Genomic DNA, 16,848 nt, shown 5'->3' on the forward strand with positions numbered 1-16,848 from the left:
TTTACACTAATTACTGTCTTTTTTGCACTATTTTTTTGTCAAGTGTAACAATTTGTATATTTTCAAATGTTTTTTTAACTGACCAATAAATGAACAAGTCTTTTACACAGCTGGAAATTAAAAGATTTATTTACGGCAATTTCAATGCAATGTTTAGAAAGAGGAACATATAAGAATATTTTTTAAAAATCAGAAATGTATTTTCCTTGGAGGCACAAAGATTTTAATGTAATATTGTATTATTGTAAAGTTTGTCAAGTAAAACTGACAGTGGCTAATGTACATCAGAACTTTAAACTTTACAAAAGCTTTATGTGATGCTGCTGATCTCGATTGCGTATCTGTTTCATGATTAAGATATGAGAGTCAAGAAATAAGTTGAGCTTTACTGATTAATGTTGATATTCCTCAGTAATCATATAGAAAACTTCAATGAAAGTTAATTTAGTTTCTTCAAACAACTGGACTGAAAGGTTTTGTGGAGTCAGCCATAAAAGCTTCAATCTCCTCAACTGTACGAGGTACACAAGTCATCAGCTCTATGCCGTCTGCTGTGACCGCGATGTCATCTTCAATGCGAACCTACAGAAAGAAGGAACAAAGTGGTTAGTGACACATGAAAATAGTCAAAAGCAGGAGGCATTCGAAGATTTGAAATGAGCTGGACCAGTTACTGAAAGTTTTTTAAATATACATTTTCATTTGCTGATTATTTTGTAGGAATACCCTAGTTTAAAACTCAAACTATCAATTTGAAATGTATTTTAGGTTGATCTGAGCTACTATACTACTTTCTTTGGAGGAATACATCCGCACATTTATTTTGCTGATTTCTCAGGATTTGTCATTAAATGGCCGTGACAGAAAATCTGTTACTCTAACATTAATTAGCCTAAACATATTTGTGATATTACTTTTCAGTTAATAGACTTTATAAATACTTGTATGACAATCTAGGTTCTATTGTGACTTTGAACTGATCAAAAATATGACACAATACCTAAAATACCATAACATTCAATAGATCTTGCAGTGTTTAATTTACATATAAAAAGTCAAAGATGGTGGGACAAGAAAAAGCACACTCTACAGACACAATTTTAGAGATAGCAGCACCTTAAATTTTAAACTGGCTGACATTTTCATGCTTAAAGTGACATTATTCAATCTTTATAGCTTTTTTCTTCAAAGTTGTACATTTAGCCTTTAGCAAATCATGAAAGAATACCAATCCTGTCAGACTGTAAACCAAGCAGAAGCTGAATTAATTTCAGTATCAGTTAGCCCTTTGTTCTGTTACCACCCTGGTCCAACATAAACAACAAAAAGAACTGTGCAAGCATACTAACCCCTCCGAAGCCACGGAAGCGAGCCAGCACTTGGTTGTTGATGAAGCAGCTCTGGGCAGGGTTAGCCAGGGCCTGGTTCAGCAGGTGGTTGATGAAGTATATGCCAGGCTCCACGGTAAGAACCATCCGTTCCTGCACCAGGCGGCCCATCCTAAGACTCTTCAATCCAGGCTCGTCAATTCGCTCGATACCCTATACAGCAGTTGACAGTAGTATTATTTAATTATTTAAATAAATGTACTTTAAAAATATGTGCAAAACTGACTAAATTGAGGTTTATCCAACTACTGTATCTGATACCATAAATAAATGCTTTTATATTTTTTGTCAGTTTGCTCATCAAAGTCAAAATATTTCAGGGTTTTTCATGCAAGACTTTATGTAAAAATCATCAAAATGCTTTTTACTCAAACAAGAAGAAGAGACAGATAAGAGCCATATAACATGGAAGTTTATTAATTCATCATTTTTATATTTTCCTGTCACACTTACCAAAGTCAGTTAACAGCATTGTCATGTATCCACACACTGAGCACTGCATTCAGTGATTCCCACCCCCTCAAAGTTTAATTCTCATACTGTTGCTGTCAGCAGGGGAACATTCAGTAGTTCTACTGGAAATGCTGAGGGTTAACCAACTTCTCTATTTACATGTCAAAACTGAATATCACTACAAATTCCTCCACCACAGCATGAAACTATCTGTGCTCAAAGTTCAGATGACATTTCATCTTCCCCTCGCTCCTGTCCTCATCCTGAACTTGTTCCTTGCAGCCTGGCCTAATTTAGTTCCTCTCTCACTTCTGCACCAATGGTCTCTTTATTACTGAGGACACATCAATATTCCAGTAACAGAAATATTTTCGTCCTCTACTGTCTTCAGACTATGACTGTCACAGAAATAACTGCTGACTAGTTGTTGTGTTGTGTGAAATTGCAGAACACAAGAGTTCTGTTCTCACCTCAGGGTAACCTCCTACATCGTGCACATCAATACCCAGCAAATGTCCAAGGCCATGGGGCATGAATACAGAGCCCAGGTGGACCTTCATCATGTCCTCCACGCTGCCAATTAGGATGCCAATCTTTACAAGTTCTTCCAGGTGAACCCTGTCAGCCACACGGTGCATGTCGGTCCACTTCACACCTTCAAAACAAGCATTTTTGTCAATGAACAACAAAGCAGTTAAAAATTTAACTATGCGTGTTATTTTAAAAGATTATTAATTTTTTAGGGACTGTAATTCACAAGGATATTATTTTCAAAGCTCCAATTGTAATGAATACTAAAGAATACTTTTGTAACTACCTAAAACACTACACGTGTAACCAGTTTAAAGACTTTACAGACAAGTATCCTCATGGTGATCAGTTATGATTTGTGCTTAGATTTCTATATCTGTATAGAAATCTAAATCTATTTCTATATCTGTAACATATTAATTAGTTTTTAACCCCTATGCTGCTATGTTTCAATAGGAACAGCAGATTCAGTTTTCTTGACATTTGCTCACTTTAATTTTAGTTCAGTAAAATAATATAACCTGGTCTGAGGGCAGCCATCACCGCACGTGAGGCTTTCAGGACGGCTTCGTAGATGGCCCTTTGGTCTGGAGTGAACTTGCCATTAGCTGGGAAGGAGCAGGTGATGTCCGAGGAGTAGCAATAGTACTCTCCACCCATATCAAAGAGACTGCAGGAGACAAAACAAATAAAAATGATTAGAGAATTATTAAAGAATTTATTTCCAACATGTTTTATGTTTGTGTCCCACATGCTTTTCGATAAAAAGAGATGCACAGAGATGGCAAAGTCACTAAAGGTCACAAGAACAGTAACCTTGATGGCATTTGCGATGGTATTTGACAAAAACTGCATGCTGGGAAATGGCTCATTTAGGAGAATCTGTACACATTTATACCTTGTAAAGCACTTTGTGATCTTTTATCTAGAAATGTGCTATATAAATAAAATTTTACTTACTTACTTACATTCTGAATTAAGATCCAGAAGAATGAGGTGGTTGTAGTCCCCCCCACTCATTAAAAAAAAAACAAAAACAAAAAAACACAACCCATGTACTCACCACATATCTCCACCTGCGATTGTCTTGTCATTAGGAGCGCCAGCATGACCATAATGGAGAACAGAGGAATTATTGCCACTGGTGGGAATAAACAATGCACCAGTCACAAAACATAAATAACATTATTCTTCAAAGCAGAGAATACTTTAAAGCATCAAATGGACTCCAGTCTCTTGTTTTAAACCCCTAGTTTTAACAGGAAAAACACTTTCATCTACAGGCCACTAATCTTTACAATGTTCATGATGCATGGCCTTTAACCCAAAAGGCCAGAACATGATTAACAGCATTTCAAAATCTTTCATCCATAATGATGCTGCTCGCTCACAGCTAAAGGGGGGATGTTAATACAGTTTTTTTTTAATGAGCATAGTTTATTCTGGCCAACAAATCACCAGGGATACAGAAGAGATGCATGGAGCCTGCTCAACTGTGTCATATACCCTTGAAGGTACTGCAGGAGCATAGTTTCCTCCAATGTATCGCAATTTTGTCGAAAATTGAAGTATTTTCTTTCCCCCTAGGAGCGCTCAACTTAATAGAGGAACAGAGTATTTGGTGCTCTAATGCCTAGGGCTATGGTGTCAGGGTCAACTGCTCGATTGTATGATCAGCATGCTACGATTGCCGGTATTAAACTCTAAAGGAAAAAAGCACTACAGCAATGGTTTTCTTTCATTCATTTTTGGCACCAGGAAGAACAGACTCAATTTGATTTCTAATACCAGAAATAAAACAGGTAATGAATTGTCAATGCTCACGTTCCACAAATACAGGTGTAAGAGGTGTGGCGCATTCCTCCTTTAGTATAGCAGTAGTGCTGGAAAAGACTGCAAAGATAGAAGGAAAAAAAAAAATCTAATTACCTGACAGGCTTCCTCTGCCCTTTTCCTGACTCTATGCTTTTTAAGAATTCATTCAGCACTCATTCTTTAATCATCACATGGCCAAACACATCAAACAGCTTTATGACTCTCGACAGCATTGCAGACCTGTGTAGGATGTTAAACGATTCCTCTTAAATGGCCAGCACAAATGAGCATGATGGAAAGCTACTAAGACACCAAGGGTAGTGAATACTCAGACATGAAGAAAGTCAACTGAAATATTTATACTATTACATATTTCTTGTGTTAAGCACCCATATTTTGAGTACTTCAAAACTACAACCAAGCACTGAATCTGAATTTTAATCCTATACTATGTTTGTATACCAGAAGCATGCAGTGAAGCAATATGCACACTTTCCAGTTACCGAGTAACCAGTCATTACGTTACACATCATTATTAACAAGGCCTTCAGATTTCCTACCACACTGGAGCTAATAATTCTAAGCAAGCAAAGAGGTGTGACATTTCTGTTTGTTCCATCTGTGTCACCAGGGTGTAATCTAAACTGATTTATTCATTCATCATCACCTGCTGCTAATTTTACACATCAAAGGTTTAACTAATCCAATTATAATATATAACAAACCAATTACATATCGTCAAACATAGTAAATGCATCAGCATAACATCTACCCAAATTAGTGTGGACTAAGTCCACTTCCTCAAAAATTCATTGTCATGTAAGTAAGCAAGCGTAAGTAAAGTCTAAGGAATGCAGTGTGCTTCCATGTCTTGTCACCAAACACAAGTTTTTACGTCTTCATAATAAAAAAAATAAAAAAAACTCGACCTCTCCATTTCATATTCTTTCTTTCCGGGTTTCACATGCTTCATGATCTATGCAAAAAAGAAAAACAATATATGAGATTAGCAAGCTTGAAATCTATTTTCTAAATCCTTTTTAAATTAAATTCAAATTCCATCCTCCTTTAAAATGATCTTCAATATCCACAGAGTGCAAGTTAAGCTTTTTTTAAATTTATTAATGTATTTTTTTGTACCTGACTGCACTGTGGCAGAAATATTTTGAATCTCTACTGGAGGTGTGTTGGTTCCAGTTCTATCAAACTATGAAACAAAAGTCCATGATCTCGTGCCATGGTTTTATCTTCCCACAATACCCCCGTGAATTTAAACACAGAAAAAGCTGACTGTGTGTGATACACATGGCAGGGAAATAAAGAAACAGATGGATCTTTTCATTGCAGTAGCTAACTGCAGGGACATTACTGGATTCTAGCCAAGCTTTGTGGTGAAATAAACATTTTAACTGAGCATCAGTTTAACTATTTTTGATAAACTGGTTAAACATTTCTGCTGGTGTAAACAACCAGTGTGTAAACACAGCATGAGTAATGGAGGCTGAAAATCACTTTGTAATGTGCACTACGAAGGGATATGCTAAGTAATTAGGTGCTCATATTGCTTATTCTAGTTAAGCATTTGGAGCTGCTAGAGCATGTTAGTGTGTTTAAAGTTGTTATATTTAAAGATTATATGGATAAAGAATCAACTGGAAGTGCATCATAATTAATTAGTTTACTTTTAGCTCAATGTATAACCAAATGTGCTAATTTCTGATGCTGCTCTTCTTCTTTATAACACATTTAATAAATGTTCTTTACACAGTTTATGTGCAAAATAGTGTATTTTGTAGAGCTGCAGTGAAGTACTACATAAAGGCATAAGGTTTTTATAAGTATGAGAGATGCTTATTAGGGAGCTTCTCTTTTTTAAGCAGCAAACACGCAACACTTATTGTGAGTGACTTTAAAGGACAGATAAAATTGTGAGGTTAACTGCTGCTCAGCCCCTGAAGAGGTTATTTATGTTGATAGAGTCAAATCCTGTGCAGATGTAAAGTATTGCTTTAATGTTACAGCTTATTGGTCAAATGCTACCACAGTTAACTGCTCGCCTCCAAGCTACTGGAGGAAGTTAAAATCGATAGTGTTTAAACAGTTTAATGTCTTAGAGGATCCTGAGATCTTTACACCTTTGGGGGAGTTTTAAAATGCAATAAGCTTTTTGATACTTTGCGTGTTTAATTCCATGCTCTGATTTTTTTTCCTTCCTTTTCCTTTCGTTCCATAAATATACTACTTTCAGTTTTTAAAAATCGCCTGTTTAACTGAGAGCTAACTTACCATTTTGTGGGCTTCACTGGAAACTCTGTTGGTGTAGCGCAAGACCTCCAGCTCCATATCAGTCTTAACGACACGGCTGCAAACAGAGAAGGAGTAACCAGCTGTCTCTCTGACTAAGAAAATCACATTACACATTACAGTGGATCTACAGCCATATAGTACACAGAATATAGGCCTCAGACTAAAAAGAAAACTGGTGTATTTTTCTTTAACCTGTACTTTATTTTCCAAATAAGCAAACATCCTTATTTTTATTTGAGGTAAATAGAAATCAGCTGCAATCTCAAAACTTGTAGAGACAATCAATTTTAACTAGTTGGTACCACCAGTAAGAGAGGTAGTAGCAATTTGCCCAGGGGGATTTTCATGGCAGCTATTTTGTGGACGATTCTTGTAGTATGCAAACTCAAAACGGGACTGATTCCATTCATTACGTAATGTCATTATTAAGATGAGCAAGGACAGAAAGTTTGAAAAAGTACCCATATTTAGTGCAACATCTGTACTCTAGTGGCTGAAATAGTCATTTCTAATATACACTGCTAACATAGCAACAAGTGTAAGAATCACGTGTCGAGAAGCTTGTTTTAGGTAATTTTAAGATAAGTTGTATATAAATGAGATCTGTCATTTTTTGTTATTACAGTTGATGCTTTATAAGCTACTGTTGCAGAGCTACCTATAATATTTATGTCTACAATGTGAGTCTTTCACTTGAATTAAAACTTTGCTTGCTAATTTATACCATGCTGTTCTCATGTTTTATGTGTACCTAAGATGGCTTAGTAATGAAATGAAATAAAGATTTCTATACAAATAATCCACATAAATAATCCAATGCACTTGTAACAAACAGTAACAGTAATTAAAAGGGGAAAAAGAGCTGTAGTGAGACGAGTGTGCAGAGGGTTCAATCAAGCCCTGCTTCCCATGAGGTGTGCCTGAAAAGCATTCCTCCTCATTTTAGAAAATGTCAATTCATCTGGAGGGTGCAAGCTCTAATGCCAAGGACAACCAGGCAAGCACGAAGTCCATTACATCCACACAATCTCACTTCTCAATTGAGAGGGGAAAAAAAGAAAGAAAAAGAAACAACCACAAGAAAAGCCCCCGTTTCTGATAGCAGACACACAATTACCTCACTGGGCAGCTGTAATTGCCAAGATTTGCGAGAATCTGACTGAACAAACTCTTAGGCAAAAAGTGCTTTTTCTCAAGTGGACTTTTTCAGTGACAAATTTTAATTACTTACCAGTCCACAATGACAGGGTGTAAAAGAGTGTTGTTCACTTGGAAGCTAATCCAAGAAAGAAAAGCAAAAAGAAAAGAAATTAAATGAATATGAAGCAAATGGTTACATTTCTTTTGAAACAAGTACTTGAGCCTTTTTTAAAAGTATCTGGGGTTAGAGTAGGATGATAAAAATAGCAAATATATGCAGTTAAAAGAACAAAGACCAGTGCCAAGGACAATGCTATTATTAATCAATGAATAACAAGAAAATTGGTTTAATTGAATTATATTTGAAATTAGGTTAATCAGCAACAATAAGTATATGTAAGAGTTTTCTGCATTCTTAGTGAAAAACAGAAAAAACCCCATCCACAAACAAAGTATAATTATGTTAATGCAAATTGAAGCCAATTAAACATACCGACTAATTCCATCAAAGGAGGCCTCACGGCAAGTGCTCCCACTATCTGTATTCTGTCCTCGCTGCAGAAAAAATATAAAACAGGCAAACAAGTGATCACATCACCACCGTGTGAATATAAATCTTTATACAGCTTAGTAAATATTTTCTGGTATCTAGGAGTTCATCCATTTTTAAAAGGTAACCTTTTTCAAAAACAGATTTGGTGCTACTATATAAGAGCTTAATTAAACAATTCTTTTATTTTTCATACAACTGAGGTGGGAGCCAACATAAAGCAGGGTACAGAGGGGTGATTAGGGTGAGGATGATTCAGCAAAATACTCCCATACCAGCAATATTCAATACTACTTAACAGAAGCTTAGCATTAGCTGTAATTGGGCAAGAATGAGTGAGACATACCAGTGTGAGGAGAACTGCTGGTTTTAGGTTGGACAGGACATTGGCTATCTACAGGAATGCAGACAGAAACTAATTAGACATATAATAGAATGGTAGAAATAACAAGCACAAGTTTTCCTTTGCTTTCAGGTGGCAGAATAAAGGTGACTTTGGCAGGAACCATCCTGCCTCTGTGGCTTCTCCAGCAGGACGTAAGAACAATAAAGCCTTGGATCACTGACCTGAAAGAGCTGCTTAATAAAAAGAAAAAAAAGCCTTCAGGTCTGGGGACAGGGAAGAACTGAGAAGCATGTAGCACGACCTAAGGGTGAAGCTGAGGAAACACAAAGACTCCTACGGGAGTAAAATAAAGACAATCACTGGGTTTAAAGTGACAGACAGACAACCAGTGGGCAGCCTGGAGAGAGCAAATGAGCTAAACGATGTCTTCAACAGGTTTGGTTCACAGCCCTTTACTGTCTCCTCCACACAAACTCTGGTCTCCACTCACCCTCACTCCCCTTCTTCTCCCCAAGTGAACTCTATGGATCAGAGTTCCTAAGGCAGCTCAAATGATGTGTGCACCAAAATGCTCTACAGTGCTAGAGGAGCAGCATCAGAGCCGGAGACACCAATAAACTCAATAAACTAATTAGGAAGTCTGGCTCTATGACTGGCTGGAAAACTGGTCACACAATCTGCTATCCATCACAGATAATCCTGACCATCCTCTGCACCACTTACTGGGCAGGCAATACAACATATCTACCTGTCAGAAAAGTTTCTGCCAAATAATAATAATATCCTTAATAAAACTAAAATTCCTAAATTATTCACTCCATTGTCTTAAAACACGCTTTATCTTCAAAACCTACAATCTAGATTCTAGCAGCTCAAATTTTAGAAACTGGAATAAGACATAGTTTGAAAGGACACTCACATGAATAGTGTCTGAACAGTTTTAATGGCAATGTGAGGAAATCATTCTCATTCTCAACTGTAAATTTAAAACATGAAAACATTTACCCTGTATATAGTGATGATGCATAGAGGATCTGCTCATGGTTAGAAATGCATCTATTATTTAAAAGTTAAAAAATATTGAAACAGAACACAACAGAATCATAAAAATGCCAGATACTATTAAAACACAAATTCAACAATTTAAAGGTGATTTGTGTGCATTTAAAGTAGGGTAGTGCAATGAAATAGTGTGTGTGTGTGCATCAATACCTCCCATGTCTGAGTGCTGCCTAAAATATTCATGACCTGATTTGGATAAGAAAGAAATATTGTTCTCTTTTTGGTTCTTCTGTAGGCAGCATTGCCATCTGAATGCTGAACACCACCAACTGCTTTTTTGTCTTTCTAGATGTCAGCCTTGGGTATCTGTAGGTAGTCGTGCAGTTTATTATTTTTTTCTAATTTTACCTACTGTGTTAAGCTGGTGTTGATTCATGGAAAACTTGGCAGATGACTTGCATCTTAACCTGTGACTAATTAGGATATCTAACGCCTCAAGCAGGTGCAGAGATGTTAAAATACCTGAAATATCATCTGAAGTATGAATCATCACTTGGACAAAATGTAAACATGGAAATTACTGTATAATTATGTGATCGTTTAAATGCCAACCTCTTAGCATTTTCTGGCTAGTGAACACTCTTATATTGTAGTCTGAATATATTTTATGATTTGTTAACATGAACACCTCCAGAATAGCTCTGGTGCTGTCAATCCACCAGTACAGCTCCCCTGGGAATCTGCTGTCAACACTGATAAACATAACCATTTTTCTACTCTCTCAAAACATGCAATTACAAAGAGCCTTAACTTAAGTGCATTCCTCACACTGGGCTGTTAAATGAAGCAAACAGAAGTGCAGGTTACAAATTTAAATAATAAAATTCAAAATGAAGCCCCCCTAAGAGTATGGGTGCTTTGGCTCTTTCTCAGTTATGCATTCTAATGAACTGTTGTACCAAATGGATTATCAGTGTAATGCTCCATGTGCTTTGGGGGAGCCAAAAGCACTGTCCCCATTTTCTCAACAAGGTTAAGGACTATCCTCTGAGATTTTCCACCGTCTCACACAAATAACCTTAGTTCTATCGTCCTATTATATGCAAATACAAACATGTCTCAGAAATCATTTCAAACCTTTCCATAAATATTCTATTATAATTTCAATAACTAACTATAAATCAAATAAGACCTGCACTAAAAATGTATTTGGCACATATCTTGTAGAAGGTTGTCAATAGGGGTTTAGCCAAGATGTGCAACTAGCATAGTGACGATTCTTCTTTAAAAAAATAATAATATCTGTTTTAAAACACATAGCACAATTTCACAAGTTACCCTTTCTTACTTGTAGCACAGAGCAAGAGATGGCTTACATCAGCAGTATTCTCACTACTGAAAATACTGTTTAATTTAGGCTCAGATGGTGCCTGGGTAGCATGCAGGAGGCAGGATGCATAAAGGCCACCTGCTACTTGTGAATACACCTGTCTATTACCTGCGCTTTTCACACATCAGTATAATTATATGTCACACTGACTTTGTACCAGGGAGCTGAAAGGTTAGACTGTTTAATCAAAGTCCTTCTAAAAGCAAGGCTCGCTATTCATCTTGAAATGGCTCTAGGCACTTATGTGGCCAGTAATTTTGAAGCATTATGTAAATTAACTTTAATTCTAATAGTTGTCAGGGTATGTATAAAACCACCAGTAAAATCTGATCAAATCTTCTTAAAGGGTTTAGTGCTATTGACCCAGCATAAGGTTTCAGTTTTTTCTTCCCCTGGGAAGTTACACGTGTATCGCTGCCTTTGGTCTCACAGAATTCTTCAATAAATTTGAATTCTTTGACTTTTCTCACTTGTAACCGTTTCTAGTTTCATGAGTGAGCCAACTGCACCTTTGCTGGGTAATGACTATAAAAGCTCAGAGCTGCAACGTATGTGAGGAAAACGGCACTAATGTCCTTTGATCCTGGTCATGGCTTTATCAATTAACAATAAAGATCAGCTACCATACAGAAAAACAGATCACACCAGAGAGGCTGGGCTGTAAAGACCAACACTGACAGACTTACGTCACAGGTGTGGTGCACCTCATCAACAGCATACTTCTCCTTGAAGTGCTCTTTGGGAAAGATCCTGTCAATAAACGAAAAACATAAAACTGATGAACAAGTGCACTAGACAAACCATACACATAAAATCAGACGAATTTTCAAAGGCTTGTCTCTTAAAACATTACTGATGGGCTATGTTACAACACACTAGCAGAAGTGCAGTATTGAGGACAGAGTTCAGAGAGGAAAGAAACTGAGCAGAACCTAGAACATTAATTGCTGATCACGTTACTTTTGAGTGAATTTTTTTTCTTAAAGAGTCATATGACAAAAGATGCTTTTAGGTTTCTAGATTAGGGAAGTGAGCATGACCATGTGAGATGGTCAGTATCGGTTATGGTGTCCAGAGTTTTCAATGATCGTCTTATACACAACCAAACAATACTATGGATAAATAAATAAATCTAGTTTAACTGAACAATTTATTCTGTAGTGAGTGAGTGATCTTGATATTATAGGGCAGCACTGCTATAGTCCAAATCACTAAGACTGAGGAGGTCTATGTATTTATAAAATGATTATATATTATATTGCATTTGACAATAAATATAACACACAATTAAATACACAAGGTTTAAAAGCCGATAACATAACTGTCAGCCCTTCCTTGAAGGTATAGCTCACTGCTATGGACTAGCGGATGCTGATGTTGGCCTTGTACACTGCTCTTTGAGGATTAGTGTGACTCACTCTCCCATCCAAGTAGCATAGCTCTCGGGCAGTTTAGGAACAAAAAGAATGGATTTCCCAGAGTCCACATCAATGGCTCCGTAGCAGTCAGCCTCAGTCACTCCAAAAGCCCAGTGGAAGAAAGACTCCTGTACAATCCAAGAATCAGTAACAGGATTAATGAACTAGCTTTGTTCAGATTATTTCATGGGAAATATAAGAGCTTCCCTTTGTCCAGCCAGTTCGGTCAAGTGACATCAAAAGTAAACCTTCAATATTCTGACTGATTTCTGTTCAAGCAAATAACAGTCCTGAGTTTGTGTGGTAGAAGAATTATATTCAAGAAAAAAAATGCAGCTAAGTTTTTTCTATGCAGTGTACAGGTTGTCCAAGATATTTATGGCAGGGTGTGGAGAATATGCAAACAAGAAATGTTGAAACCTGACTTTGTCCAGGTCAGGTGTTTGTGCACTCAAATTGAATACACTGATTGTTCAGACAAAATGAACTACAGCTATTGATTATTTTAGAAATTAAGTTTAGATTAATTGAGTAATCTGATAAGAATACTTCTGATTTTATTAATAAGCAATAATAAAGATTCAAAAGCAAAAGAATAATGATGATGCACAGAGATGTGGTGCAGAATATGTCGTTTGCCATTTGTTTGAAGCCAGCTCACCTCCTGCAACCACTTTTCCGAGAATACGCGCTTCTTTTGCAGTTCGGACTCCTTCTGACATTTCTTTGGAGGTGGAGGAACACCAAAGTAATTGCTTAAAGGAGCTTCTTCAACATATTTAAGAGTCCTAAACAAATGTCTAACCTCCTCCAGAAAATCTTATGTACGCAAACGCGCATTCCAACTTCTTATCTGTTGCTCGTCTTTTATTTTGACAGCCTATGCGCACCTGCAGACCACTTATGTGCACCCCTGGTTATTAACTTATGTTAATAATAATAATAATAATTCAGTGACCAGCCTAACAGCACCAGGTCAGTGGCTCAGAGTTTTATTACATTTTAATTAATATAATTTATTGAAATAAATATGGCGTAGTACACCCCATGTCCCCCTTTTAGACTCACCCCTTACTTTCTAAGTAGAAAGTGGGATGGCTGTAGTCAGCCTTAAGCAAGCTGCCTGACTAAAAAATAGTGTCAGACTAAGATGCATATTTATGCTTTTAATGTAAAATTATTGTAAAGCTTGGTTGTATATTTGTTGCTGTGTAAAATTCAACTCAAATTTTTAAAAAACAAGCAGATTTAAAAACAACTCACATTGGCCAACGTGCTGTGAAAAGAAAAATAAATCACAATAAATAATGGAATAGATAAGTAATAAGTAAAATACATGTTAATAGGTGCTAAACATGTGCAGTTGTGGCTAAACAAGGCATAAGAGCCATACTGAGCAAATACCATGATGGGCTTTGCAGTCAAACAGAAGGCTCTTGAAATTAATTCTAAACCTCATTGGGAGTAGAGAGAAGCCGAAACCTGCTGGTGGATGGAAGGAGCTAAAAAGTCTTCAGATTTGTGCTTGTGGTTTGATGAAGATCTGATGAAGAACGTTTTTATGGCAATCCTGCTGTTTTAGACCTTAAAAACACACTTTAACTCTTAACACCTGAGTAGACTCTACATTAAACTACGACAGCATCATCTCCCCTACTTTTTGTGGAGAAAACTGGGGGTCGTTTGGGCTTAATGGTGTAATACTTTTTCTTCACACGCAAACTCCTAAATATGTTTCTGTTGCAGTTCTGTTTTTGTGTGAGAGAAACGTTCATGCTTACACTGATTAAACAAAGCATTGAAGCAAAGAATTTCCCTCAAGGACTTTTTGCAATCAAGTTAACCAAGGAATCTCTGCAGCTCTACAATAAAGAGCAAACTCACTGATAGGCTGGGCTCCTTTAACGAATGAATAAATACACTACCAATACATGTACCAACCTGTCTGAAGAGGACGTCTGTGTCCGTGCAGTACCTCTGCGTCTGTTCTCCTCCCTGCAGCACCACTACTGACTTTGGCACCACACCATCTTTGGCTTTCAGCCCCTGGCACAGTCGCCGTCGGTTCTCGGCAAAAAGGGCAGCAGACACCCTCAGGGTGTCATTGCCCAGCCAGTAGACAGGTCTGAAAGGACAGGAAGACAAAATATCTCAACGTGGCTCAGGGTGGAGTAGTGGCTGGAGAAAATGATGCATAGTTGGAGTCAAAATTAGAACTGCCCTGTATCAGCGAGCACAAGACTGCAAACACAATTACTAAACTTACCACACTGTTTGCATCATTCAGTTATTCTCTCATATCCTTATATGTATATAGCAAAAATTTATTGTCATGATTCACACAGTTAATGTTGTACCACTGTGGTAGTACACAGTGGAGTCATATGTCCCAAATCTGTCTATAATTGCAGTATAAATGATCAATTCTCAATTAATGTTAGGGCAAACCAGCAGCGCTCAGACAGAACATCAAAACCCTGCCTAATACCGTGCCGGCCTCCTTGTGTCAGCAAAAGTGGTCTGAACCATCAAAACATGGACTTTGCGCCCTACAGATTGTGGTGTTGGAACTTTAATATTGTGGTTGACTGAGTGATGAAGATTTTATCTAATAATACATCACAGTCACTATAAAAAAAAAGATTTATTCCAGAATAAATAGCTGGAGTAGATGACCTGCCGTGTTTTTAGTTCTATCTGGGAGTAATCCTCAGGATTTGCTCAGTACTATCAAACTTTTAAAGAGTGAGGTGAACGTTTGCCCGAGCTCCCTTCGGGAAGAGTTAAGACATAAGCTACAGACAGATAGACAGCCTTGTAAGTGATAGGGCTTGGGTATAAATCTTGGTCTCTGGCTGTAGCTTGGCTGATAAGATTAAAAACCCAACATATCTGTACCAAAGGTTAATCTATAACTTCCTAGAATTTAATGGCTGATGGCTTTCAGTATCATTCCCGGTTGACTGAGTTTACTGGCTAAAGTGTGTATCTGCAACAAAATAGAGCCACTTCTATTATTGAGCAAGGCAGATAAAATCTATGAAACTGGAAGCCAACTATTCCACCCAACAAAAGCTCAGAAATAGGAATAATACCTTGTATAGTACAGCTGTATCAATAACTTAAGATTAGAAAACCCTAAATTTGCGGGCAAAATTTCTATTGATGTGCTAGATTACATAATACTGTGAGGTGTCTCATCTGCTTGTTCCACACTCTGAAAATTGCCTGGGACACTCTAGCAGAGATAACTTTATATGTGCTGACTGCAGACTTTTTCATGATTACCACAGCAGATTATTTTATTGTTTTATAATGGTTAATAAGTCAGTCTGGGTTGTTTCACAATTGCAAGAAAATTGACCTTTGCTGAGATCAGCATAATACTACAAGGTGTACAAACTCGGAACAAGAAGACTGAAATGTAAGAATTAAAATCGTTTTAACCAATTTATAGCCTATAGCCTTGTAGCTAGCTAGTTTTATTTTTATTCATTAAAAAAACTAAAGTAATTCAGAAGTTGGTTTTCTATTTTGCTGGAATTCACAGCGTTTCTTATACAGCCCTTGAGAACAACGTTTAATTTACTATATATAGTTACTTTATATCTAACATTCTAAAGCAATGCACGGTTGAAGTTGCAGACTTGTGTACAACTTTTCAAGGTACACTTGTCCCAGTTCTCCTGTGGCTTTTAGGCTGTCTCTGTGTCTTCCGTTTAATCATGTGGCTCCTTGAGCTCAGATAATGTTCCCTTTCTATGTAGTTTTACCCTGAAATATTTAGTAACTTTTTGGATTATTTTCTAATATTGATACTGATTTTAAAACACACACACGCGCACCCAACAGCTTAGGTACACACACACACACACACACACACACACACACACACACACACACACACAAATCCATGCAGTAAAGCAAAAGTGCGTCACAATATTACAGACAATAGCGAAAACGTAGCTGCAAGTATCAATAGTTAAGAAGTCCCATATTTCACTAAAAACGGGTACTTATCGCGCAGTTTGACAGTTAATAAAGGGTGTTTTTTAGCTGGCAACATATATCGCGAATACGTAAGTGAAACATGCATGCAGCAAAGCAGGTTACGCTAACACCACTCAATTAATTATTAGGCGTATAATAAATACATATTCATCAGTCAATCACAACTTACTGCGCTGCTGCAGCCATGATATTGCCAAGTGTCCGACGAATGTCACGTGGGGAGAGCAGTCACGTGAGTTTTACGTGGCGACATCAGCTGACGTGGCATGTTGTTGCATTCACGTATTCAGGAAATACGAGCACTAGCAGTCAGTGAAGTAGAATTTCAGTCTTGGCTTAAACGTTTACAACGCCCCGTAGTACAAAAACACATTACCTTAAAGACATAAAAGAAAGTCCTAAGAAGGTCTTTATAAATGGGTCACTTCTCAAAATACTACTGTTTGTTTGATAACGTTCTGATTGTGAAATTTAAAAAACATCTTGTCCTTAAAATG

At 37.1% G+C, this 16,848-nt stretch overlaps 1 protein-coding gene across 1 annotated transcript; it reads right to left on the reverse strand.

Annotated features, from left to right (window-relative positions):
* Window positions 1-111: 111 nt before the first annotated feature.
* Window positions 112-16,603, reverse strand: pepd (peptidase D). Its single transcript, XM_005727604.1, has 15 exons — window positions 16,521-16,603; window positions 14,282-14,465; window positions 12,341-12,468; window positions 11,609-11,672; window positions 8,531-8,578; window positions 8,128-8,189; window positions 7,726-7,770; window positions 6,474-6,549; window positions 5,117-5,163; window positions 4,197-4,265; window positions 3,436-3,513; window positions 2,894-3,042; window positions 2,312-2,496; window positions 1,350-1,541; window positions 112-582 (listed from the first exon to the last, which is right to left on the reverse strand). The coding sequence occupies exons 1-15, from the start codon at window positions 16,535-16,537 to the stop codon at window positions 454-456; spliced, it is 1,473 nt and encodes a 490-aa protein (XP_005727661.1). The 5' UTR covers window positions 16,538-16,603; the 3' UTR covers window positions 112-453.
* Window positions 16,604-16,848: the final 245 nt, after the last annotated feature.

The sequence above is a fragment of the Pundamilia nyererei genome, unplaced genomic scaffold (assembly GCF_000239375.1).
Source record: "Pundamilia nyererei isolate P.nyererei 1_Seehausen unplaced genomic scaffold, PunNye1.0 scaffold00025, whole genome shotgun sequence".
Classification (NCBI taxonomy): Eukaryota; Metazoa; Chordata; class Actinopteri; order Cichliformes; family Cichlidae; genus Pundamilia; species Pundamilia nyererei.

Coding starts and splice junctions, on each gene's coding strand:
- pepd (XM_005727604.1), bottom strand. Junction 12,469..14,281: donor CAGACGTCCTCTTCAGACAG/GTTGGTACATGT, acceptor TGGATTGTACAG/GAGTCTTTCTTCCACTGGGC. Junction 2,497..2,893: donor GATGGCTGCCCTCAGACCAG/GTTATATTATTT, acceptor CTTGTTTTGAAG/GTGTGAAGTGGACCGACATG.